The 26,182-nt window shown below is 32.2% G+C and overlaps 1 protein-coding gene across 1 annotated transcript in view; it reads left to right on the top strand.

Annotated features, from left to right (window-relative positions):
* The first annotated feature begins 889 nt into the window (after window positions 1–889).
* LOC134684402 (uncharacterized) overlaps window positions 890–26,182 on the top strand; it is a 40,127-nt gene continuing 14,834 nt past the window's right edge. Inside the window, exons 1-12 of the mRNA XM_063543686.1 lie at window positions 890–1,883; window positions 2,598–2,924; window positions 3,823–4,128; window positions 7,545–7,853; window positions 9,125–9,466; window positions 9,720–9,896; window positions 11,137–11,217; window positions 12,762–12,932; window positions 16,042–16,356; window positions 17,123–17,458; window positions 21,288–21,641; window positions 22,384–22,746. Of these exons, the coding sequence (XP_063399756.1) occupies window positions 890–1,883; window positions 2,598–2,924; window positions 3,823–4,128; window positions 7,545–7,853; window positions 9,125–9,466; window positions 9,720–9,896; window positions 11,137–11,217; window positions 12,762–12,932; window positions 16,042–16,356; window positions 17,123–17,458; window positions 21,288–21,641; window positions 22,384–22,746 (4,075 nt within the window). The remainder of the gene's footprint in view (window positions 1,884–2,597; window positions 2,925–3,822; window positions 4,129–7,544; window positions 7,854–9,124; window positions 9,467–9,719; window positions 9,897–11,136; window positions 11,218–12,761; window positions 12,933–16,041; window positions 16,357–17,122; window positions 17,459–21,287; window positions 21,642–22,383; window positions 22,747–26,182) is intronic.

Raw genomic sequence — 26,182 nt, 5'->3', positions numbered from 1 at the left:
TGGAATTCGTTTTTTTCCTCAAAATATTGCTGCTTATGTTAATTCAATTTATTGGACATGTTTTACACTAGCTACCATCAGAATGATATAGGCCAAGTTTGGTTCAATTTGGCGAAGCAGTTACAGAGGAGAAGATTTTTAACGGCCGTCAAATGCCAAATGATGAGAAAAGCTCACTTGTCCCTCTTGATTCAAGTGAGCTGAATCTGACATACATCAAATTTAACAACCTCGTTCATTGCTGTGTTGTACGATGTTTTTTATTTATTTAAAATCCACTCGTAAAGGAATAAAAGAATAGTAGTACTGGGATCGAAGCTTTATTTTGACAGTCACATGGTTAGATTAACATTGGCTCTAACGTAGAATCGCGCATTTTACGTCTCATTCGCTAAATCAAAGTAACCATTGGTATATACTAAATTTACATAATAAAAAAGGATGTTTTGTTTCATATCTATCTGATTCAAAAGTCATCTTTCACATAAAATATTGATTCAGACAATTTTCGCACATGATTAACTCTTAATTTACCCAAAATGACATTTCAGAAAAGGGGGAATATGTTCTCGTTATTAATTTATGTTTAAAATTGTAAAAACACATATATTCCAATGGTTCACATTTTGACGTCGCAAATAAAGTATGAAGTTGTTAATTCTTCTGTCATGTTATCGTTTGCCTTAAAAAATGATACAATCAATGTTAATGCATTATATATCTTATTCAATACATGTACGATACAAACTTATCAAAGATACCAGGATTACATTTGTGTATGCAAGACACAGGTGTACGCATTCTTCTGTTGTCTACTATATCGTTAAGCATTTTATAATTTTATCTTTCGATCGATATCAACAGTTGTTTTGTTTAAAATGAAATAAAAATGGAGGACGATATTTTGTTCAAGAAAGAGTTACGCAAAGCAGTTGATTCTAAATGTAGTGACTCTCTTCTGTCTTTGAGTAACAAGACATCGCACAAGACTGCTATCTTGAATTTCTGTGAAAATGGTAAAAAATTAATTCATTATGCCGCAGAGTTTGGATCTGTTGATCTTTTAAAAGTGTTAGTAGGTTTAGGTGCTTATGTACAGGATACAACAAGTACTGACAAAAACGCCCTACACATAGCATGTGAAGAAGGTAATGAAGACTTTGTTGATTATTTACTAAAAACTGTTAGTGATAGTTCATTCAAAACAGCACTCACAACAAGCTGGGACACAAAAAATTTGAAAGATGTATTTTACTATGCGGCTTTATCCGGAAAAATCAATATTGTTCGATGTTTGAAGAATGATCGGAATTTAGATATAGACGAGGTATTTCCTAATAAGAGTACAGCATTATATACACTTGTTAAGGAAAATCAGTATGACACAGCAAATCTATCGTGTCAATGTGGAGCAGACGTAAACATTGGATTTCAAGGACAACATTTCCGACCCATTCATTTTTTAGCTCAGAGAGAAGATGGCGCAAATATGTTAAAACTTTTGCTGAAATATGGAGCTAATGTGAATGAAAACTGGGGAAACCCACCGTATGGTCATCAGCCTCTTTTTATTGCTCTTAAACATAAATGTAGTGAAAACGCAAAAATATTAATAGAAAAGGGATCTAATGTATCATTTAAAGGGCGAGTAACAAAGCTTGGTTGGATAAATTGTTTTTGCTTGGCCGCTATGAACTGTCCGTCATTAATACAAGATTTTCTTAAACATGGCGCCGACCCAAATGAAGAGTATGGAGGCAAATCTGTTCTGATGATAGCTTTCAGTGAACATGTTACACGAGAAGGCATTATTGCTTTGATAAAGGCTGGGGCCAGTAAAGGAATGGACGGTATGACTGCAATACAGTGCTGCAAATCATTCAGTAAGTTCAATGAAAATAATCTATGTGATAACTTTGACAGTCGATAATTGTTTTTTTTTCAAATTATTTCAGCTGGAAAGCTTGAAAAGGTTGTATTTTAAGTTTTTTACAATTCTATAGCTTTTATATTATTTGTTTCCGAACATTAAAATCGCGGATCTAGAAGGCTATATCATGTTGTTTTTTTTTCAACAGTTATTTGTTTGTTTTTGATTTGTTTTTTCGACAAAAAATTATGACATTTGAGGTACTATTATCGAATTTTGCACACTTGATTGATGACTTCTCCCTATATGCTATCCACTATAAAACCGACAGCTTAAGCAAACAGTGGACACATTCTAGTTTATCGCTGTTTAACGAATGTTTTACTTTCATACTGCTGACTGATAATTTCCTTTCTCAGAGGCGTCGAGTGATATGAAAATTATCGCTAGAAACTAAGAGAAAACGTGCTGTTATCAAGGAAATTGACAACGTCTTCATATGTATCAGCGATAAACAGATTATCATTTCTCACTTACGCCGTACCGGCTCAAGCGAGAAATCCGATCTTGTTGAGATAACCAACGATAATCTATAATTATTGCATATCAAAATACTGGAAAAAAATATGAATGAATAAATGAAAAGAATGAACTGAGTATCAGGATAAATGAATAGACAAAAGAGTAAAGTGAATATACGGTTATATTTTTTTTTAAACTATTATAGGTCAGCTGGAGTTATTCATAGATGCTGGTATTACTGTTGAAGAAATTGAGACAAGGCATGGGGTATCATCTTTATTATCAACCTTCAATAATGATGTTAAAAGAATGCGAAATCAATTTCCGCAACTATCAATTTCGATAGCTATTTCAAAGTTACTTCTAGTTGGAGCAAACCCTAACCTGGCTGGAGAGGGGGAAGAATCGGCTTTGATTTTAGCCATAAAGAACGGGTTGTTTGAAGCTGCTGACGAATTGATTCAAGCAGGTGCAAACGTTAACCATATTGGAGTGGACGGAAACAATGCAGCGTATGCTTGTTGCAAATCAGGTTTGTGTTTGTCTTACTATTTGTGAGTAAATAGATTTTAGTAGATAGGCTAATGCAAAATGAAGTTCCCCCATGAAATGCTAAGGGATAAAGAAGTATCTAGTGAAATCAATTTTTAAAACATACGATTTCACACCAAACTACAAGCCCATGCTAGTTCCGTATATTTTAATTAACATTTGGTGATATCGTTACATAAACATTTAAGGTTTTAAGTGTATAAAATTTAGTAATCTTGGTTCTTGAGACGTTTTTAATAAATCCGTGATCTAAAAAAGTGTTAACATTTGCTTCTTATCATAGTAGCTAAATATTTGTTGAGGCATCCCAGCGTGCCGAATGTATGATTAAATCATAGACATCTAGCAAAGACAGTCAACTCTAACTTGTACAAGCGACTTTCTTACTTTGCAATTAGTAGTGATATACGATACCCCTGGGTCGTTGACAAAATGAGATTCTCCCATTTCTCCAAAAAATTTACAAGCGATACAGATTTATCCGGAAATCGTTATGTCATTAAAATATGTAATGAAAAAGCGTTGATTTGACGTCGACACAATGACAACGTCTTGGTAATATCACCTGACTATGTTAAGGCGTTCGAAAAAAAGTAAATTCACAAAAATACTGAACCCTGAGGAAAATTCAAAATGGAAATCCTTGATCAAATGACAAAAAAAAAATCTAATGATAAAACACATCAAACCGATGGACATCAACTCTCATATTATTGGAATATGTTTTGGGAAATATGTTAAAATAGTTCAATTTATTATTTTGCCTACAAATAAAAATTAGATGTGATGCAACGTTTTTAATTTACACCGTGATGTTGAAAAAGGGGCGTATTGGAATATGCAGAAATGTTCAAAACTGAGCATTTATTATTTTTTAGGACCGATGGCTAATAAAAGTACTACAATGAAAGCTCTGATTGACAAAGGATTGTTTCTCAATAACCAACAAACATGTGGAAACTATCTTTTCGATCTTATAGTTGAAACATGGTTTGATGATTCGGTGCTGTTATCAATGATTGAAAAAGGCGCAGATCCAAATCTAGTGAAATATAGAAATAATTCGGTGCTAATGAAATGCGTCCAACAAAAAAGATTCAAAGTCTGTTGTGCACTAATAGAAGGAGGGGCAGATGTTTCATACATGAATGAAAACGGAGAGACAGCTTTTGACATTTTTGCAGGTAAGTAGCAGAACCAACCTTTAAAACCTACATAAATGTAAAACGAACTCACCGTTAAACTAATTTATAACGATACATAATCGGTACTGTGTCTTTTATAGCTAGATATTTGTTTTTTTTTTGTTTTGATCTTAATTGGAGGCCGGACGTTGACCGACCGGCGCTAATTTTGACGTCATTTGGTCTACTGTGTGAAGTTGTTGCACCGGCGATCATCTTGTTATTTTTATACAGTTTTGTCTGTATTTCATTTCCCTTCATATTAAATTTGTATGTATTGAAACAATTAATTTCACAGATATTTTAGGCAAAAAACGGCATCTATAAGAGGAAAACAGCGCAACAACAGAACACTTCACTGCAACAAAAACCTACCGATAATGCAACATACATATAGAAACGAGCATTAGATAACAAATGCCATATTCCTGACTAAGTACATGACATTTTAAGAAAAATAATGGTTTCTGCTTGGATTTAAATCTAGTCAAACATCCGCGCTTCATGGCAAATTTAAATATACCGCGAACATTTCATAACGGGAATACAGTTTAAATAAATGTAAGAACACTTAAGACAGAAAAATACATTAACAAAAAAGCAATCGTACGTTTCGACATGTAAACCTCAGAAAAACAATAAATAACTCAAATTAATTTATAATACACACAACAGCTAAAAACAAAACATGTTCTTTATTTTAATTATAGAAATGTTCCCGGAGACGAATACAGGGCACTTCAAACACGGAGAATCAGGTATACATTGTAGATATATACGTACAGTTTATAAAAGATTTAATGCAATAAATACAATGAAGCTCATTGACAATCTGTTTTCCATAGATTTAACAATATTTTAAATTGATTTATTTTTAAATCATGAACATTGAACGGCATTTAGTAAATATCGTTATAAGCTACTCGTCGCTTCGAGTTAACAAATAATTGATAACATAGTATGTTCGACACTCTCCGCTTCATACATTTTGAAATGCTGACAACGATATCAAATATCAAATTCTTATTACAGTTTTGTCGTTCTCATTTTATGTCTTGTTGTAGAAGAAACCCACATTATTTGAAAGGTTAAAGTTGAATTGTGTTGATGACGAAGTGTCAAATGCTGAACGTTATATTAAAAAAATAAAAATATTAAATAAAAAAACAAGGATGAAGTGAAGTTGATTATAAATGAGTCAGATACAGAATGGGTTTGTATTGTGTATAATCAAATAAAAAGAGAGTTGTTAGCACTGGTATATCTACTATCGTAATGGAGTTCACAGAACAAAGACTATTTTGATTATTAAAGGCAATGATCTGAAGTTTGATCATCGACTGTGTTGTGTGCGTTTTTGAAATGTAAAATAAATGTTAGTTAAAGGTTATAGGTAAGCTATAAGATAATTCAGGTTTATATAGGATTCTTGAACAATAATTACTTTTAAAACAATAGCCTTTCAGAGATTCACGTTAAGGTAAAACTATGTTTTACAAATATAAGGGTTTATCAAAATTCAAGTAATACGTAGGAATAACATCACAACAAAAACGTAGACTGTAATGCTTTTTGTAGTGAGTCAGCTGAACTTATTAAACGCTTTCCTAGCGACTGGAATCGAGACAAATAAGTTAAGTTTGTCAGGAATTTGCCCATTGATGATAGCGATATGGCTTCGATGTGCAGATACAGTTAAATTGATATTGAAAAATGAAGGACATGTAAATATAATGGATAACTTTTACGACACACCATTGACTACTGCGCTGGAATTTGACCTCGAAGAAATAGTGAATACTTTATTGAACGCAAAGGCAAATGTAAACCATAAAGGTGGAGAAACGAGTCTATCAAGCCTTGTGATGAACGAAGGTAGACACTAACATTGTATTTGAGAATAGGTTCAGCTCTGAAAATTACGACTTAATGCAAAAGATTGAATAGAAACGAAAACTGAAATTGGAAGCAATGCTTATTATTATCATGATTATATCTAAAAAGTAAAATCACAAAAAAAAAAAAAAAAAATATTGAACTCCGAAGAAAATTCAAAACGGAAAGTCCCTAATCAAATGGCAAAATAAAAAGCTCAAACAGATCAAACGAATGGATAACAGCTGTCATAGTCCTTACATGGTACAGGCATTGTACTATGATTTACTTTGCAGATTTGCAGTTTTGTTTCAACAATTTTCTAAAAGCGACGTAGATGAGATAGCCATTTAGGTTATTAGTTGGCCTTTCCTACTTTATTTCGTAGATACATGCGATATGCTTTATGAATAACAATATTGGAACAATATTCAAACACAAAACAAATAGATTTTGACCCAAACTTGTATAAGCTGAAAACAAAACCAGCAATATAGCCGGGACAATTTAAAAAAAATATGTAACGTGTTCATCCTATAACTTTTGTGGCACAAGGCAATATATAAACCATTTGTTATAATATATATATAAATGTCTAAGGATATAACTTAAACACGCTAATTTTATATTGTAGATTTTAAATAGAAATACGCAATATTTTTCTAAACAAATTAGCTAATTGCAAATTTAATATGTTGGTGAAACAAAAACACCATTTAACATCCGACTAAATAACCATCGGTCATTATATACAAAAGAAAGGAACTGCCCAATTACAAGACACTTTTTAAGAGCAGGACATGATTTTGAAAACGTCACATTTCAAATCATTGGAAAAATAAAAATTGGGATACACAAGGAAGACAAAAAAGAGAGAGATTTTGGATGCACCAGTTACGAACTCTTAAACTTGATGGAGTCAATGAGAGAGACGAACAAAGATTTAAAAGCAAATCAAAACCATAATTATTTTGAAATCATACAAATTAATTTATAGAAATTCATACAATTAATCGAACACCTATTTATGTGTTAAACTTTTATTCCAACTTCATGTAGTTGAAGCTACAAACATATTTTATGCAACATCAATCAATATGTTGCACTTTTCCTCAACTCTTGTAGAGATGAAGCTACAAAAATAATTTTGTTTTGTCATACATCCAATTTCACCTTGAGAGATGCACACGCCTGATGAAGCTAATTTGTTTAGCGAAATATTGCGTATTTCTATTTAAAATCTATTAGAAAATAAGCATGTTTAAGTTATATTCTTAGACATTTATATAATTTTAATTCAGCAACTGTATCAATTTATTTTCTTAAGCTGATCCACGCTTAACTAGATTGAATGTTGATTGTTGCTATTTTTAGACATGATATATATATATATGTACATGTAACATGTTTCATGTTTTTACATGTACATTTCTACCTTGAAATAAATTTGACATTTTTCAATATATTAAGATTTTAATAATCAAACTAAAAAGTATAAATAGACAGAGTTTTACATCTTTTATCCAATTTGTTTTTATTAGAACCATCAAGTGCTAAACACATGAGGCTTTCAGACTGTTCCGAAAGTTGCTTTTTACAACCAAGGTATGTTCTTCAAAGTAGTTCAGTATCCAAATGCAGAAAAACCACATTAACAAGAATTGTAACTGACATGCCTGAATTGTCCATGGAGAGACGGGAATACTATGTGAGCTTATTACTAGATTTTGGAGCTGATCCTAATATGGAAGAATCAGGAAGCGATTCTACATTGATGCATGCCGTCAGACTAGAATCACCTGGATTAGTTAGAACTCTTGTTGAAGCAGGTGCTGACGTCAATCATACTGGTCAGATGGGCTTGACGGCATTGCATGTTTATTTTAAATCATATCACATAAAAGGTTTGATAATTTAGAAATTTATATACATATCTTTTCTGAAAGCAGAAACGTAAAGGTGGAAGACGCCTACATATTTTTTTGCTTATTGGTTAAATTTGAACATGAAGATAGGCAAAGTTTGAACAAATATATATCGATAACACAGAAACTTCTTCTCATTATATGTGCCCCCGAAGAGTGTTTTTTTTTTATATTGGAGCCCTTGAGATAGTATTGGTAAGAGTTGTGGTTTCAGATACCTGACTATTTATAGTGTTTCACTTCTTTAGTGTTTGATTACTCATGTTTTTGTATGATATCTCGAGTCTCTCATTATTTATTCGGATACATTTATACAAGATGAAAATGCAACACTAATTTTGTAATATTGTAAACTCATGCTTATAAACTTCTATAAGTAAAACACATAAAAGTGTATAATAGTAAAAGTAGGCATGCATTTGACCTATAAATGTACACACATTACAGTGGCTTCAGGAGCTTTTGAAATAATAGAATATCAGTGGTACATGCGAATTTTGTCCCCTAAAGCATCAATCATGTTTTATTATGTGATCTTGAAAACATACTTTTTCCGTAATTATTTTAATTGTGAAGACTACGTACTTCTTAAGAACTTTCACGTATTTTGCAACCCTGTTTAGCTTTAACACCTTGCATTATGAATTTGTTTTCTACTGTAGATTCATTTATTTTCGTGGATACCAATTTTCATGATTGAGAAAAACTTGCATATTCGTGGATATATAAATTCGTGTTTTGGCAAATTCTGCATACATTCATATAGAAAATATGTTGAATATTTGAATTTGTGGTTCTCCTGTAACCACGAAATCCACAAAAGTTAGTATCCAATGAATATCAATGAAATCACAGTAAACAACTAGATACACCGGCTGGTAAAGTACTATGATTAAAAGCATAAAACAATATCGAAACTCTGAGGTTAGTTCAAAAAGGGGTAAACCATCAAACCTTAAATAAATGTTAGACCTGATGAACCAACTCTTCAATTGGAAAACAATTGTCACTATCCTTACTCAGTACAGGCAATTAATTATGTTATAAATATGTTAAAGATAAAAAGTATATCCCCACTATTTTTACAACATGGCTGAGGGGGTTTCATTTGAAGCATCTTTTCAACGACATATGTGGATTTCATAGTACATTATGTTTTATTTACAACTTCTTATTCATATCAATTTTTATACTAGGATGCAACATACACGAAAAGAAAATCTACGCCGATGAGCAATCGATCCTATTATTATTATTAAATAAAAAAGCATGCACGAATGCAAAATCACATCATGGGGATTTACCCATTCATCTTGCATTACAAATGGAATCTGTTGACAACGAAAGGCATCAGCAAGATATACTATTACTGGTCACTCACAGTACGGAAATGAACTTTCCAGACAGGAACGGAAACACACCAATCATTTTGGCATCATCTTTTTGTTCCGTTGCAATAATTAAGAAATTGATTGAAATGGGAGCTGATGTTAATTACAAGGGACATCGAGGAAATGCAGCGCTTCATAAAAACATGGGTAAGTTTTATGTGTTGTATATGTGTGTACTATTGTATGTCTATTGCATTTTTAATTCATTGCGTTGTCTTGTGTTTTTTGACATATCAATTTGAATGTTACCCTTGTATATTTCGCCCCTCTTTGAATCTATTTCGATATAACTTCATTGTCTGATAATGTTTTTTGAGATTGTAAAGTGTATAAACTAATTATATAAAAAGCAAAGAGTAAATGAGTTTCTTTAAACATTTGTTTTATATTGATGTTTCAGAAAGGTTTGATAGAGAAATGGTTTCCATCTTACTAAAATATGGTGCTAACTTGAACATTCAAAACAATTCAGGCGAAACACCACTGATTCGATATCTCAAAAGAAGACATGTTGAATTTGAAGAGATTAAATTTCTGGTAGATTGTGGCTCAGATCTTAATAGTAACCGAGAAGGATGTAATTCTGCATTGATGGTGGCAATAGAACAAAACATTTTTTCTGTAGTTGATTTTCTTATATCTAAAAAAGTCAATCTGAACCATATTGGACAAGGTGGTAAAACAGCCCTCCATGTTGCACTTTTGAAAGGTTAAGTATGTTATACCCCATCTATTAGCAGAACGAGGCATTACCGTTTTCTGTATGGGCGTAAGAAAATTGGATTCCTTTCTCCAATTTATGATGACCACAACCCCTTTTTTTAAACTTCTACAGAATGCTTATTATTTCATAGCACAGATAATGATCGAATTTGGATTTTCATTTATCTGTAAAATGATGAAAATGAACGAATCTGTTATTTCTGCACTCCATTTTTTTCAATATTGACTGTTACATATGTATAAAAATATGCATCCTATGTACAGTTAATTCTTTATAACTCGGGTTGAAAAGCTTCTGACATCTGAATAACAAATATCAAAATCATTTATATCAATCCATAAATCGATTAGAATATTAAAAAGTAAAAAAAAAAAACTAGACGGAACGTTCCCATATAAATGGCAAAATCAAAAGCTTAAAATCATCAAATGGATATCAACTGTCATACTCCTGACTTTGTGTAATGTAGAAAATATCATAATTTCAGTACAGCGAATAAGTAGTTTGATTCTAATTAAACATAAATAAGAAAATAAATGGAATGATTACAAATATCGAACCCATTGGATTCAATGAAAAACGGTTTTTCATATTCAGCTCTTTGTCTCCATAATTTAACGAATTCTCTCTTTTTTTAAATGCAAATCAAAATGTGACATAATTGCCAATTAGAGGACGATAAACCATATACCACGTAAAAAAGATCTTTCATAAACTTACTATAGTATACCACTGTTCAAAAGTCAAAAATCGATTAAGCGAAAACAAAGTCGGGTCAAAAACCCCAAAATTTATTGAAGTACGTCAACTAATAGTGGAAAGTTACTGAATAACAAATACACTGAACCGCTTCACAAACAAACGCTAATTCCTAACTTGGTAGAAAACATTTAAAGAAAAGTCGGTATCTCGATATATCTTTCATCAATATACATATATATGGCAAACTCTAGAAATTTAAGGTTAAAAAGTGGTATATAATAAAGAAGGGTGTAAATAAAACATCAAAGCCCAAAAAAATAAATTTAGAAAAGAAACATTTATGCGTCTCTTTTGTTATAAATATAAACGTAGATATTACGTTCATTTACAGGTAACTGTCGATTTGATGTGTCAATTGAAATTAAACTTAAAAGAATTGCTACTCAGCTTGTGCAACAATCAGTTCAAAAAGGTAACAGTTATTCTTATTTCATTTTTATATATTAATAAATTGATTTTAATTACCAATTTCCAAACTACGATTTGCGGAAGCATCAATAAAATGTGTAGAACATGGATGTACAGATACGCCATGATCATTATTTTTATTTGAAAATAAAATAGAATTTCGTAAACGACACTTTATACTAGTTGATATTGTTCTAAATAACGCTTGTCATTTGAATTGTTTTGTGTTGTTGTTTTTTAATTGTACTTCTGCAACCTCTGTCGATATCCATGCAAGATATTTAGATTGAGCCTATTGTTAGTATATATTTCCATACGTCTTTTTACATTTGAAGCAGTTTAGTTTTTACTTTTATCGGACTCTTATAGCAGATTTATTTGATAAAGTTATTGCCAACTTTTTTCTTTATTGATAGAAGGCTGGTTTCGTATAGGAACTTCTTCGGAAAATAAGAAGTTTGCAATATTCTTTAACTTTACTTTCCGCTATATGGATGATGTACTTTCACTAAATATTTCAAAATATAGTGACTATGATGAACGCATTTAAGCCACCGAACAAGAGATAAAGAATACAACAGATAGAGTTATCTCTGCCTAATATCTTGACTTACATTTTGAAATTACAATGAGGGTATGTTGAAAACTTTACGACACAAGAGTTGATTTCAGATTCCTAATTGTAAACTGTTAATCCCCATCCTTTTTCATGAATGTAACCTACCGAATTAGACTGCTTACTGGGTTTGTAATAACATGAGCAATACGGCGGATGCCACATGTTGAGCAGGATCTGCTTACCTTTCCATAGCACATGAAATCACCCCCGGTTTTTGGAAGTTTTCTATGTTGTGTCTTTTGTACCATTATTGGTCTGTGTGTCTTTTTCATTTTTAGCCAGTTTATTTTCGATCTATTTTTTGACAGTTCTGGTATCTTTTGACCTTCTTTTATTTGCTTACTTGCGACTGACAGTGCCTAATACGTATTTTGATAGTCAGGTTTTCGCGCTACAATACAAAAAAACATATTGATGCTCATTTCTGAGCAAATTATAATATGAATCGGCCCTGATCTTTCCTCGCAACTCATAACGTTTAACACAACAATTTGTTATATTCATTTATGTACACATCTAACAAAGTTTTATAGTATAACTTTTGATTATTGGATTAAGTTGTCACAAAGGGGATACATGTATTACTGGCGGCGATGTTTGACAAGTGTAAGAATGTCACTATTACGAACCAAATATTTATTGTTATTTCAACTTTAGAGATGGTTTATTAGTTCAAGGCAAAACAAAACTATGAATTAAACGGAATGAACTAATATAAAATTTACTACGTTTCAAGGACGTGGTTGGCTTATGTTCAATATTGCGGAATTTCTAGTTAACCGAGTTTAGACTTGTATGATGTGTATTTGTGAATATCAGTCTAAATATACATGTAGAGTATAACTGTTAAATACTCTCAAGATAAATTGAAGTTGAACATGTATGAAGAAAATATTATTAATTATGTGTGCATGTTTCGATTTTTACAGACACTACGGTAAACAAAAGAAAAAGAAAACATGAAGTTCAAAATGAAAAATCTCATATTAAAATGAGAAGAATGGGAATAAATCGAATGTTTGATCATCCATTAAGACATACAGCTAGAATAATCCTTAAAGAGGCCAGCAGAAAAGATGACGATGAACACCAAATCAAAGGTTAGTTTAAATTAACAGTTCACTTCATAATTGTTTACTTCTAGGTTGCGTCACGGGGTTGCTTCACATAAATAATAGATATTTATCATACCGAACGCGACTGTGCTCTGGTTGTACTTCGATTTCTCAACCTCAGTTTGCAAGAGCAATGACTTATAACAAATAACCGTAAGTTCGAATCAAGACACTCCCTCCGGAATCCCCGTGGAAGCAATATGATTTTCTTATTATATGAATCATTTTATCCAGTTACAGAGTTTTCTTTTATTATGAAAGCAAAAGTTAAAAGCATGAGTATTAGTAATTACTATATAAGTGTACGTCAACTATCTTTTGGTTCTATTACTTCTATTTACTTCTGAAAAGACTCTGTGTGGTATTGTTTTTACAAAGCGTTATTATTTACCGGTAATTTGCTTAATTTTTCGTCTTTTCTTTACGGGCAAGAAAATTAACATCGGTAATGGGTTTGAACATACGCTGGTTCTGAAACAAAGAAGTGCTTCATGACTTGAAAACTTTATTTATACTTAATTCTACCATTCTCTTTGTGAAATTGACAAATCGTCTAACAGAATAATTCACAATGCTTGTTAAAATGAAATAGCAGCATATGCTATAACTGTATTGTTTTGGGATACCATATTTACGGCGTATTTTTTACAATGCCAATAGAAAGATAAATCGTGCTCCACCGAATAACATGTGATCAGTATTCGGGGGTTTTTCATCGAAAACTTATCTGGTGAATTTTGAGTTGGACTCTTCCACAAATTGATAGCATTCCTGCGGTTAAGATTACAACATAAAGTTCACTGTTGTATCCCTATTATTGACTTCTTTTACCTATCAAGTCTGTTTGCTTTGCTATCACTTTTTTTCATTATAATAGAATTATCTGTTTCTGTCATAAGAGTGAGGGGTATAGCTGCAAAAATAGGTTTAATAAACTATTTATACATAAGGAACTGATAAACCAAGTAAGAAATATTTCAGTTGTCTTCCATTCATTTGGTATTATGCTTTAGCGTTTGAATTTGACATTTGAAAAGCGAATTTTCGTTTTGAATCGAATAAATCGTCAAAACTCGCAGAAGCAGAAAAAATTGCAAACGTTAATGTTCGTCTGTATTGTCTTTATTCCCATCATGTTAGTTATTCAGCATGATAAAAAATTAAAAAAAATTGTCAGTTGAGATTAAAAAATATACAACATCAGCTTCTTTCAATGACATATGGTTTCTTCAATATAGAAAAAAGAGAACAAATTCAACGAATTTCACACGCCATTTTCTATTACCTGCTTCTTAAATTCATATTGGTATAAATCATTCTACTTTATAATGATTTCATCCGAGTACAACACCACACAATTTTGTATATTTCCTCTCTATAGCTGCATATCCCGTAACCTTCTTCAGCTCAGTCTTTTGTTATTTGTTGTGGACCGTTGTTTATCTTTTCGTTGTTTTTGCCTTTGTGCTGTCTTCAACTTATGATTTATCTAATGTGCTATTAGGATTTTCTGTCTATATTCCATATTTTGTAATGGGAAAATTGAGATTGAACCAATATCCCCATATGAATGTAAGACTCAGATTGACGTTCAGTCTTGAATCGACGTCCGTTCCTCAAATCGACGTTCAAATATGACGTCACAATTAAATATCATTCAAAATCGACGACAAATTTTATGCTTATCTAAATCGACGCCCAATATTTTTGGCTTCTCTAATCGACGTCCAATATTAACTTCTATATTTAAAGGCTGATTTAGGTACATTATACAAATTTGAACTGAACTGATAGCTACAGCTAAAACCTCTAACCCTTTTAAACATATTATGTGTGACAAATGAGATTTATTTAAAACAACTTTTCTTTTAATTCATAATATGCCAACGTGTAAACAGATTGTGATATCAATTTTTAAATTTCATAGATAACATAAAAATAAGGAGATGTGGTATGATTTCGAATTGGACAACTATAGTTTAAGTAAAGTGAATATGAGCAATTATAAGATACCGTTTGGCTTTCAACAATGATAAAAACCAATACCGATAAGGCTATACAAGTCCACGACATGAACAGTATAAACAATTCAAATATAAAAATTAACGGTCTTATTTATAACAAAACTATTCTGAAAGGGCCTTATGGCAGACATACACCAACGACAGCAGTGGCGGATCAAAGGGGTCCGGGGGTTAAATCCCCCCCCCTTTTTTGGGACGATCAATACATTTGAATCATGTGGTTGAAACCCGCCCTTTGTCCTGGGTTGGGAACCCCTCTTTTTCAAATGGCTTGATCTGCCCCTGGACAATTACTGAAATACAGTAACATAAAGCATGTGTCGGGTTTAAACATGTGTATGGTCATTTAACCTAGAACAGAGGTGTAACAGAACAACCTAAAAACATTATGCATATTTCTAACGTATATGTTTCACTCCAGGTGTAAAACTCAGAAATTCATTGAAAAATATCTTACAGATTCCGAATTATAATTCTCTCAAAACCATTTGCTGTACTTTATCAGTTTTGTCTATTGTTGAAGACTGAAAAATGTTCCTAGATGTTGTTTGGTTTTCTTTGTCGTTGAATTGCTTTCTAGTTGACTAACACTTACATGCATGCCATTTATTAATATGAATAGAAATGGCACACTGTTTTGAAGATCGATTGGATAAAAATTTATTAAGATAAATATAAGTATGCATGTGGCCATTTTGTGGTTGAAAAAATCTATATGGAAAGTATGAAAAAATTTCAGGAACGGATGTCGATTTCAGGAACAGACGTCGATTAGAGGCTAGACGTCGATTTGAGTCTAACATATATATATATATAAACACGTTTATTCCAAATCAATAATCTGTATTCAGCCAATCTTAAATATAGTTGTATAATGTATATGGCAGCACCATTTATTCAATGAGTGGCAAATCTCACTCGTTGATTCCAGACAGTTCTATATCGTAAGTAAACAACGTTACAACTTATGATTACTAAACTTGAAGTCTCTGCTTAATATAGGTTGTAGGAATTTGATAGGCTTCACTGTCTACAGTATAAAGAAATTAAAGGCTGCGATTTCTTTACAGTTGTAGAAACAGTAATGTGTCTTCTGAATGCTGGAGTAGACGTTAACATTATTTCAGAAAATGGAAAATCCCCTTTGTACATACTTTTGTCAAGACACTCACATGAAACTGTTCAAGAACTTTTACCACTCTTTATCGAAAAGGGAGCTGATCCAAATCAAGGTCATTATCCACCATTGGAAATTGCTACCTGCTTACGACGTATATCCGTAGTTAAATCCTTGCTAAACCATGGTGCTAAAGTTGATATCAAGAATAGAAGAAATGAAACTCCACTCATAAGTGGTTCGCGCATGGTTTTTCTAGAAAAGAAAGGTATCTACTGTGAAATAGTAAAATACTATCTACTCAGATAAACACGCATTGTCAAGGAGTGTAATTTATCATTCTATGCTTTATGGCTGCCATTTAGGATATAGTTTACGTCTACAGTGCATGGTAACAGATTATATTTTAAGAACGAGTCATTCTTTACAAATATATGCTGCCCATAACTCACGAAGAATTAAATTGAAATAAAATATTAAAGAAAAAAAAGAGGATGCATGCTTGTCAATGAGACATCTCTACATTGGCAGCCAAACGACACCGACATTAAACAACTATAAGCTATAACACAGCCCTCCACTATGAGCATACGACACAGTCAGTTAAAAAGGGTCATACATAATAGATTACATACAATTTAAACGAGAAAACTAACAACCTGATTTATTTACAAAGCAAAAAAGAAATATTATACACAACAATAAGCGACAACAATCCTTATATTAATTTGATAATTTATCAAGGTTACAACAACGTGGTTTGTTGCAAATGCACATCAACTTAAAAACATATGTTCATTAATCATTTGCTCGCGATATAAGCAAATAGATCAACTATGACAAAATACCATTTTAGATGTGTACGTAAAGTTGTGTTATAATATTTAACTTCAACTGTTTTTCACTCTTTAATCGGGTTCTTTGACACATTTCCCATTTTCATTCACGATATTATGGAATAAAGACATATGAAAATTCTTTGAATCCAACATTTTTTAAATTCTTTAATTCAATTTTTTTTTTTATTACTTCAGAAAAACTCCTAGAAACAATCGAAACACTTTTACGTGAAGGCGCATCAGTTAACGTAAAAGATGAACAAGGAAGTTCACCATTGATTATGTCCATCACTCACGGTTGCTTTGAAGCAAATGAAAGATGTGACTCAGATGTAAACAAATTAGTATCGTTGTTACTGAAATATGGAACAGACCCCAACGCACAGGATATTGGGAAAGACTCAGCTTTGATTTTAGCAGTTGAAAATATGTTGCCATCAGTAGTTAGAACGCTCTTGAAATATGGTGCAAATGTTGATCATATAGGAGAACATCGTCAATCATTATTACAAAGATGTTTACAAACTAAAAGTAGGCAAACTATTCTGGTATTCTTAAACGTTATAGATAATAAACGCGAACTAGATCAACCATCAGAATTTTGTAGTGTTTGTAAACATCTATGATTTGTTTTGTTGAACATAGTTATAAACCAAGAATTGTAAGAAGAAATTATTATAATATGCAGTCAGTTTTAGTTAAATTCTGTCAAAATAAGAGCAAATATCAATGATATATCATAAGCGTGCAGGTCCTTGATCTTCCTCATTAGAATTCGTATTCCTTTAACCACGTATATAACCCTATAACTAGAATGGATTACTCAAGGGCTAACGATGTTTAGTCAAAATCGATAAGAAAAGTAACCAAGTCACAGTGAAGATAACATTATGTTTTCTGATTCAGCCAACGACAACAAAATATGGTATTACGGATAAAACTCAAAATTTACATATTTTGTTAAACAAAAGCCTTAAATAGTCTGGGAAATTGTAACATAATACGAATTCGCGATCATTACAGTTTCCTAGCTATAATTAGTATTTCTGGTTTGGAAGCGGATAGTAAACTTCGTATAACTTTTTAATTAAAATCAAAGGGAATCTTTGGTTTTATTTGCTTTGACATTGCAATATTGAATAGTACTCCAATTAACCGCTAATGTCCCCCATCGTCGTTTTATAAACCGTACTACTATGATCTCCAGCAAAAATTACGTTGATAATTCTGAATAGTCTTCTTTAAAATAGTCGAAACTCCTAGTTTCTAGTATTTTCAACTAAGTGTACTGAAGAGGTAACCATCTGTTTAACAAATGTTCATCAACACTATTTGTTTTTTGTTCCAGATGCCACGGCCTCAAACTTTAAAATGTTGAATGTATTACTTAGTAATAAAAAATTTGGTGACGCAGTCAACGTTTTTTTTCCTCAATTTTTGAAGTACGTACAACATGTGACGAAACCAGATGAAATATTGTCGCATTGGGTTTTTAGACCTACATGTATTCCAGATACAGATAAGGTGGACAAAAAGCTTACCGCTAAGATTTCAACAATGGTTTTGTCGAATTCATATGTCGATCCAAATTTTACCAAAGACCAACAAAACTCACCACTTATCTTCTTTTGTAAGATTGAATGTTCAGATGCTGTTAAACAATTAGTTCAGTATGAAGCAGATGTAAATCACATTGGAGAGGATGGAAAGACAGCAGTACACCACGTAATGAAGATAAACGGTAATCAGATATGCTTTTTTTTTTTTTATCAAATTTGTCTAAATAACGTTCACTCAAAAAAGATAGACATACAGCTTCCGAGTAAACTTAAAAACATACTGCGCAATGAAAATGTGGTTGACAAGATCTCATTGCAAAAGAAATCAGTTGAAAATTAGAAAAATTATATCTTAGTATTTTATTGCCTAATGAAACGGTCTCGTTGTACTTATTTACAACTGGCATACAAGTGAGCGGTTAAGCCAGCTAAAACAACAGTTTTAATTCACCGTATTCTTTTTTATCTAATTGAACTACGGACAAGAAGGATATTGAACTTTTCAAATTGACAACAGACAGTTGATATTGTAGAGGTTAAAAACATTTAAACTAAAAAAATGCATGGATATCGAAGCAGACAATTAAGACGCAGTTTAAATGGTTATCTACTATAACTAGAGGCTCTAAAGAGCCTGTGTCGCTCACCTTGGTCTATGTGAATATTAAAGAAAGGAAGCAGATGGATGCATGACAAAATTGTGTTTTGGTGATGGTGATGTGTTTGTAAATCTTACTTTACTAAACAGTCTTGCTGCTTACATTTATCTCTATCTATAATGAACTTGGCCCAGTAGTTTCAGTGGAAAATGTTAATAAAAAATTACAAATTTGATGAAAATTGTTAAAAATTGACTATAAAGGACAATAACTCATTAGGGGGTCAATTGACCATTTCAGTCATGTTGACTTATTTGTAAATCTTACTTTGCTGAACATAATTGCTGTTTACAGTTTATCTCTATCTATAATAATATTCGAGATAATAACCAAAAACAGCAAAATTTCCTTAAAATTACCGATTCAGGGGCAGCAACCCAACAATGGGTTGTCAGATTCATCTGAAAATTAGAGGGCAGATAGATCTGATAAACAATTTTACACCATGTCAGATTTGCTCTAAATGTTTTGGTTTTTGAATTATAAGCCAAAAACTGCATTTTACCCCTATGTTCTATTTTTGGCCGTGGCGGCCATCTTGGTTGGTGGACTGGGTCACCGGACACATTTTTTAAACTAGATACCCCAATAATAATTGTGGCCAAGTTTGATTGAATTTGGCCCAGTAGTTTCAGAGGAGAAGATTTTTGTAAAAGATAGCTAAGATTTACGAAAAAATGGTTAAAAATTGACTATAAAGGGCAATAACTCCTAAAGGGGTCAACTGACCATTTCAGTCATGTTGACTTATTTGTAAATCTTACATTGCGGAACATAATTGCTGTTTACAGTTTATCTCTAACTATAACAATATTCAAGATAATAACCAAAAACAGCAAAATTTCCTCAAAATTTACCAATTCAGGGGCAGCAACCCAACAACGGGTTGACCAATTCATCTGAAAATTTCAGGGCAGATAGATCTTGACCTGATAAACATTTTTACCCCATGTCAGATTTCCTCTAAATGCTTTGGTTTTTGAGTTATAAGCCAAAAACTGCATTTTACCCCTATGTTCTATTTTTAGCCGTGGCGGCCATCTTGGTTGGTTGACCTGGTCACGCCACACATTTTTTAAACTAGATACCCTAATAATGATTGTGGCCAAGTTTGGTTCAATTTGGCCCAGTAGTTTCAGAGGAGAAGATTTTTGCAAAAGTTAACAACGACGACGGACGACAGACGACGGACGACGACGGACGACGGACGCAAAGTGATGGGAAAAGCTCACTTGGCCCTTTGGGCCAGGTGAGCTAAAAATGAGAATTTAGTAAAATATCATTTCAATCTCAAACATAATACTATACACAAAGTTTTGTTATACTTTTTTTCAGATCCATATGCAGCAGTAGCATCGCTCGATTGTATATTAAGCAAACAACCAAATCTAAGTTTAAAAGATGCATCCGGAAAGACTGCGTTGGACACAGCCATCGAGTACATGAAAGAACAGTGCCATCGTGAACGAAATGCACACTTAAATGAAAATGAACGGACGAAGTTAATGACGGTGAGGTGTTTAATGATTCGACTTTTAGAAGCAGGCGCAACTGCGGACGTTGATGCATTAAACAGCTCCTTAATTGATTGTGCATATGGTGGAGACTTTAGTGGCATGAAAGCACTAATTGTACATGGAGCAAACATGTATTGTCGAGATAGATCGGGAAGTTCAATACTACATTTATGTTGGTCCTATTGTAAGACATTTTATTCTTTATATATTTAAAACGACCATTGTAAAAGTATGATGCTGTCTATTATAAGCAACGGTGACGAAACACTCACTGCATTCGAAAATGATTTTCACGTTTGAGCAATGAACCGTTCCATCACTTACTTTAATTTTCAAACCATTATATAATTACTAAGATTTTCTTCGTCACTTACAAATTTAATACAATTATTGTTTATATTTAACATTTTACTCATTTTTCAAGAAACAGTCATTGTACAATAAGGTTACGTTTTTTATGTCTGCAGTGTAGTTTTTTTATTGGAGAAGAAGAGGTTTTCATACATTTTGAAGTAACTGAACACTCAGAATAAAACTAGATTATATTGTAGTTTGTGATATATTCAATAATAGTTTCTATATTTTAAAATATTCATCAAAAATATATCAGACGGTTTTGTTGCAGGTATTAAAGAGGCAATAGCATTTCTTGAGTGGATAGTCGGAGAAAACTTTGATATGAGCATTGTAACAGATGAGGGAGATTCCATTTTAATGTCTATGCTAAGTAAAAGCTACAACTTCACAAGAGACGATCAACCTGATGAAAAAGATAGAATAGCAACACACATTGCAAATGTTTTTGCTAAAAATCAACTCCCGTTTGTAAAAAATAAATGTAAAAATTCCCCATTACATTTAGCAGCCAAGGCACGATATGCAAAAACAGTAGACGTGTTGATAAAACTGGGCCTTGATGTATGCGATCGAAACGAAAGTGGCTTCACACCTCTTCATTCATGTTTAGAATTTCCAGCAGGTTAGTAAATTGAAGTTCGATACCATCAAGAAAAAAAAAGATAAAACAAAATGAGGCAATAAAGCAATGAAAAGAACATAGCTTAGCTATAGCATGTCACATATGTAAGTGCACTTTTCAATTGCAATATACTCAATTCATATGTTTAGAAAGTCTAACATGCACATTATTATAGTTTCACTTAGTTTTAAGTGAACTGCAATGCAATTCATTAAAACCGATAGAGATAGATTTATTTATCCAAAATGAATGCTTCATACACATTTTATCAGGTGATTAAACAAATTGTTTGTACCTGGGTACGTCTGTAAATAATTGACACGAGGTTAAATAAGGTCGCAATGTTTTACCTGATGTCAATTGCATGAAAGTTTGTAATGTTAGAAAAGATCGTATATATAAGTCAACGAAATTAAATTACATTTGAAATAATCGTTACAAATACAATGACAAAAAATCATTTATTTACACTTATGTTAATGGTATGCAAAATAAAGAAAAGGGATTAAAAGTTATAGATTGGGTTTAACTTAATCAGTGTTTCGGTGCCCTTTTACAAGAAGTTTTTCGCAATGAAGAAACTATGGCTTGTCTAGAAAAAGAATTTTATTTTATTTTTCACTGCAGCTAAACACGAAGATACTGTTGTTGTGTGATTACTAAACGTTAGGGTATTTTGATGTTTAAAAGTTAACATTACAGAACCACATGAAGAACTGTATGTTTTACTTATCTTTTACAGCAGATACAACTCGAGTTCCTGATATTTTATCCAAACTATTGACTTGCACGCTTCCTGAAAAGGATTTGAAATCACTAGGAGAAGGAAAGCTTTTACATCTTGCATCAAAAATATGTCATTCAGACGAGAGTACGGCAGATTTGCAGACAGATTTGCAGACAGAGCTAATTGGTATACTTTTGAATTACGGCGCAGACCCAAATGATCATTATGGAGAAGACGTACCATTAATAGAAGCATGCAGACAAATGAATATAGGGTCGACAAATCTATTATTAAATTCAGGAGCCAATCTTAATGTTAGAAACCGCGAAGGAAATTCTATTCTGCATGTTTTGTTTGCTGAACATTTTTCGTGTAAAGGTAAGATGTTTTACATTATACAAGTCTGTTCTGATAGTTATTTCACAAGATTTCTAAAATTCTGTGTAGCAATTTTTATCAATGCTTGCATTTTACCCTCTTTAGTTCTATTTCCCTTATTTGTGACAATACTGCGTGAGACTTATCTTCAGTTTTTATTTATCATGCATAGCACTATGGATGCGGCCAGTGCATAAAACAAACTATTGTTTGTCTGTGTTGTTAAATAATCTGTATTTGTTATTGTTGTTTTCAGTCTTTCTTTCATTTGGTCAAGGTGTTTCTTTTTTCTGCCATTTATGGTTTTAAATAGCCGACAGTATGGTCAGTTGTACGGAAGCGTTTTAACGCCACACAAACATTGTTTATTAAATTTTCTTCTAACGCTTTTGTTAAAACGCAAGCATTTGCTAAAAAAGATAAACATATATCGCGATCCTTTGCGAAATAAGGATAACATGTCGCGATCCCTTGTGAAATAAGGAAAACCTTTTGATTTTAAATATTTTATAATCAAAAGCTATTATATTGAATAAAATTTTACATTTTACGTAAATTATTTGATTTAAAAGCAGTGTTTTCTAAATATCGGCATTTGAATGTCTTACTGACAGTAACAAAGACGTGAGATTGTTGTTACTCTATCAAGCTTACGGATCTCTTGAAACTTTCATGTTATGTTTTAATATGAATTTAAGATGAAAATATAAATACAACGTTATGTGTTTGCAGTTGTTATGTTTCATGAATGGCTTAATATGTTCAAACATCTAATTTTTGTCGTGTCCAAGTATACCAAACACAAAAATGTTCCCAAACAAGAAAGTTGTCTCAATGCAAAATATAAAGAAGAAGATGTGGTATGATTGCCAATTAGACAACCTTCCACCACAAGAGACTAAATGACACAGAAACTAACATCTATAAGTCACCTTCGGCCTTCAACAATGACCAAACCCCATACTGCATATAGTCAGCTATACAAAAAACCTAAATGACAATGTAGAACAATTCAAACGAGAAAAAAATATGAACCAAAAAATAAACGAAAAACAAATATATCACACATAAACAAACAACAACTACTGAATTAAAGGGTCCTGTCTTGGGACAGGCACATACATACAGCATGTGGCGGGTTACATTTGTTAGTTAGATCCCAACTCTACCCCTAACTTGTGACAGTGATGTAACAGTACAACATAAGAACGAACAACAAAAGTCAGTTAAAAAAAGCTTAACTCATCAAATTGATAATAATAGAAATACTACAAATACATGTAGCCGTGGCCGAGTACTTGTTAATCCCAACAACAAAAAGACATCAAGTACAGTAAAAATCTAATATATGTCCCACATTAATATGATTTTAAATGGAACGAAAAGTAATCGTCTCATCCAAAATAATCTAAAGAGTTGCAACAGTTTATGGAAGAAGCGATTCGATAAAAACTGTTCTTATATCAACGAGCGATATTGTCTTATATCAACGAGTTGCATTGTGGAAAATTTCAGACGAATGTTAGCATTTGTACGAAGAAAAGCAGATTTCTCGGTATAAAGTAATGACTCTTTTCTTAAAACCGGACGACATTTTATGTAGTAACAAGCAAGGTGTATTTAAACGAGAAAATTGAATTATTGAATAAATGAAACATAAATGCACGATTCATCATTTGTGAATGTACACATTCTAAAAATATCATGTAGCAAATTCAGTGGAATGAAAATTGAGATGAATTCAATTGTGTGCTACGCCAAAATCACCTATGGGTCAACGATACTGCTAAATTTTAAAATATCAATGCGATATTTGCCTTATATCATAGCAATGATTTTTTAAAATCAAAAAATTATTAATGCGATACTTTTCTAATATAACTGCTATAGTTTCCTTATATAGAATGAATACGATGACTGTATCAAAATGTAACAAAATTAACGCTTACATGAACTTATCATTTCGAAAATGTAGCTTGACCCTATTGATAGTTGAAAGTGTTAACAACCTGTTCAGTCTTTTGTTTTCAATCACATGGTTTAACCGACTAACTAACATGAATTGTTTTACATTGTTTTATCGGGGGGTTTTATAGCTGACTATGCAGTATGAGCTTTGCTCATTGGTGAAGGCCGTACGGTGACCTATAGTTGTTAATGTCTGCGTTATTTTGTTCTATTGTGGACAGTTGTCTCGTTTGCAATCTTACCACATCTACTTTTTTATAATTCTATGTGAAGTGATGATGCAATGGCGGAATTGAAAAGCGGTTTTCAAATACGTCTACCGACCTATTAGATTCTAATATAGTGGTCACACTGCTATAGCCTACCCACCTTGGTAATATCAAAATAGACAAAAAATATTGTACTTTAAAGTCACATTCGTTCAAACAATCCAATCCAATACAGCTTCAAATTGCAATGAGTATTCAAATGCTGATGTCCCGAACTTTGAAGATATTAACTGAGTAGCATCAGACTATAAATTGGACAACTTCAGATACAACGATAATCAAAAAATCTCGTCAATAGAAAATGTATTTATTATTAACATAGAAAAAAATATTGAGGAGAAAAATAGTTCTTTTTTGGACATCAAAGACTTTTCCCGTTGGTAAATCGATATCTCTATGCACATATTCAGCTCGCCGCGTGGACGCTCTCTTACATCGCGATGACTGTTAGGGCATTCCGATGTATTGTTGCCAAAGAGATTTGACTTTTGTTTTGACTAGTAAACTGATCGTACAAATACGCGAACATTTCTTAGTGCAAAATAACAATCCGTATCGCTTGTTATAAATTCATTTCTTCAATGAGTACTAAAAAGAAATGTTTAGAACACAACTAAATAAGATGTTAATGTCTTTTGACGTAAGAAATGTGTATATTTCTTTTCTATATTTATAAATTTAGATCGTTCAGTTTGAGGAATTGAAAGCAGTTATTAATAAGGGGAAATTTTAAAGATTTTTAGATATAAGAAGCTGGTGCATGAGTTCGAATGAGACAACTTTCCATCAAAGTAATAATTTGTTTAAAGTAAACCATTGTAGATCAAAGTAAGGCCTTAAACACGGAGCCTTGGCTCACAACAAACACCACGCTATATAGGAACAAAAACATTACTAGTGTTAAACCATTGAAACAGGAAAACCAACGGTCTAATTTGTATAAAAAGGGAGATTCGAAAATACAGGTCAGATTTTGTCGAATCCATCTGAACGAGGACAGTATGATTCATCTTTGTCACAAGTTAGTTTCATTATAATCAATAAAGGAAGTCTTCCATGCGTGCGTTGCGAGCATATCGGATATATATTATTTCGGTGCGTTCATTATGAGATTTGCTAAATGTTATATATGTGAACAATCATTTTGATACTTAGCTATTTGATTACGGCATTGATTATCAAACCCTTATAATTATTTG

The sequence above is a fragment of the Mytilus trossulus genome, chromosome 9 (genome assembly GCF_036588685.1).
Source record: "Mytilus trossulus isolate FHL-02 chromosome 9, PNRI_Mtr1.1.1.hap1, whole genome shotgun sequence".
Classification (NCBI taxonomy): Eukaryota; Metazoa; Mollusca; class Bivalvia; order Mytilida; family Mytilidae; genus Mytilus; species Mytilus trossulus.
This window is presented reverse-complemented; position numbering and strand designations above follow the sequence as displayed.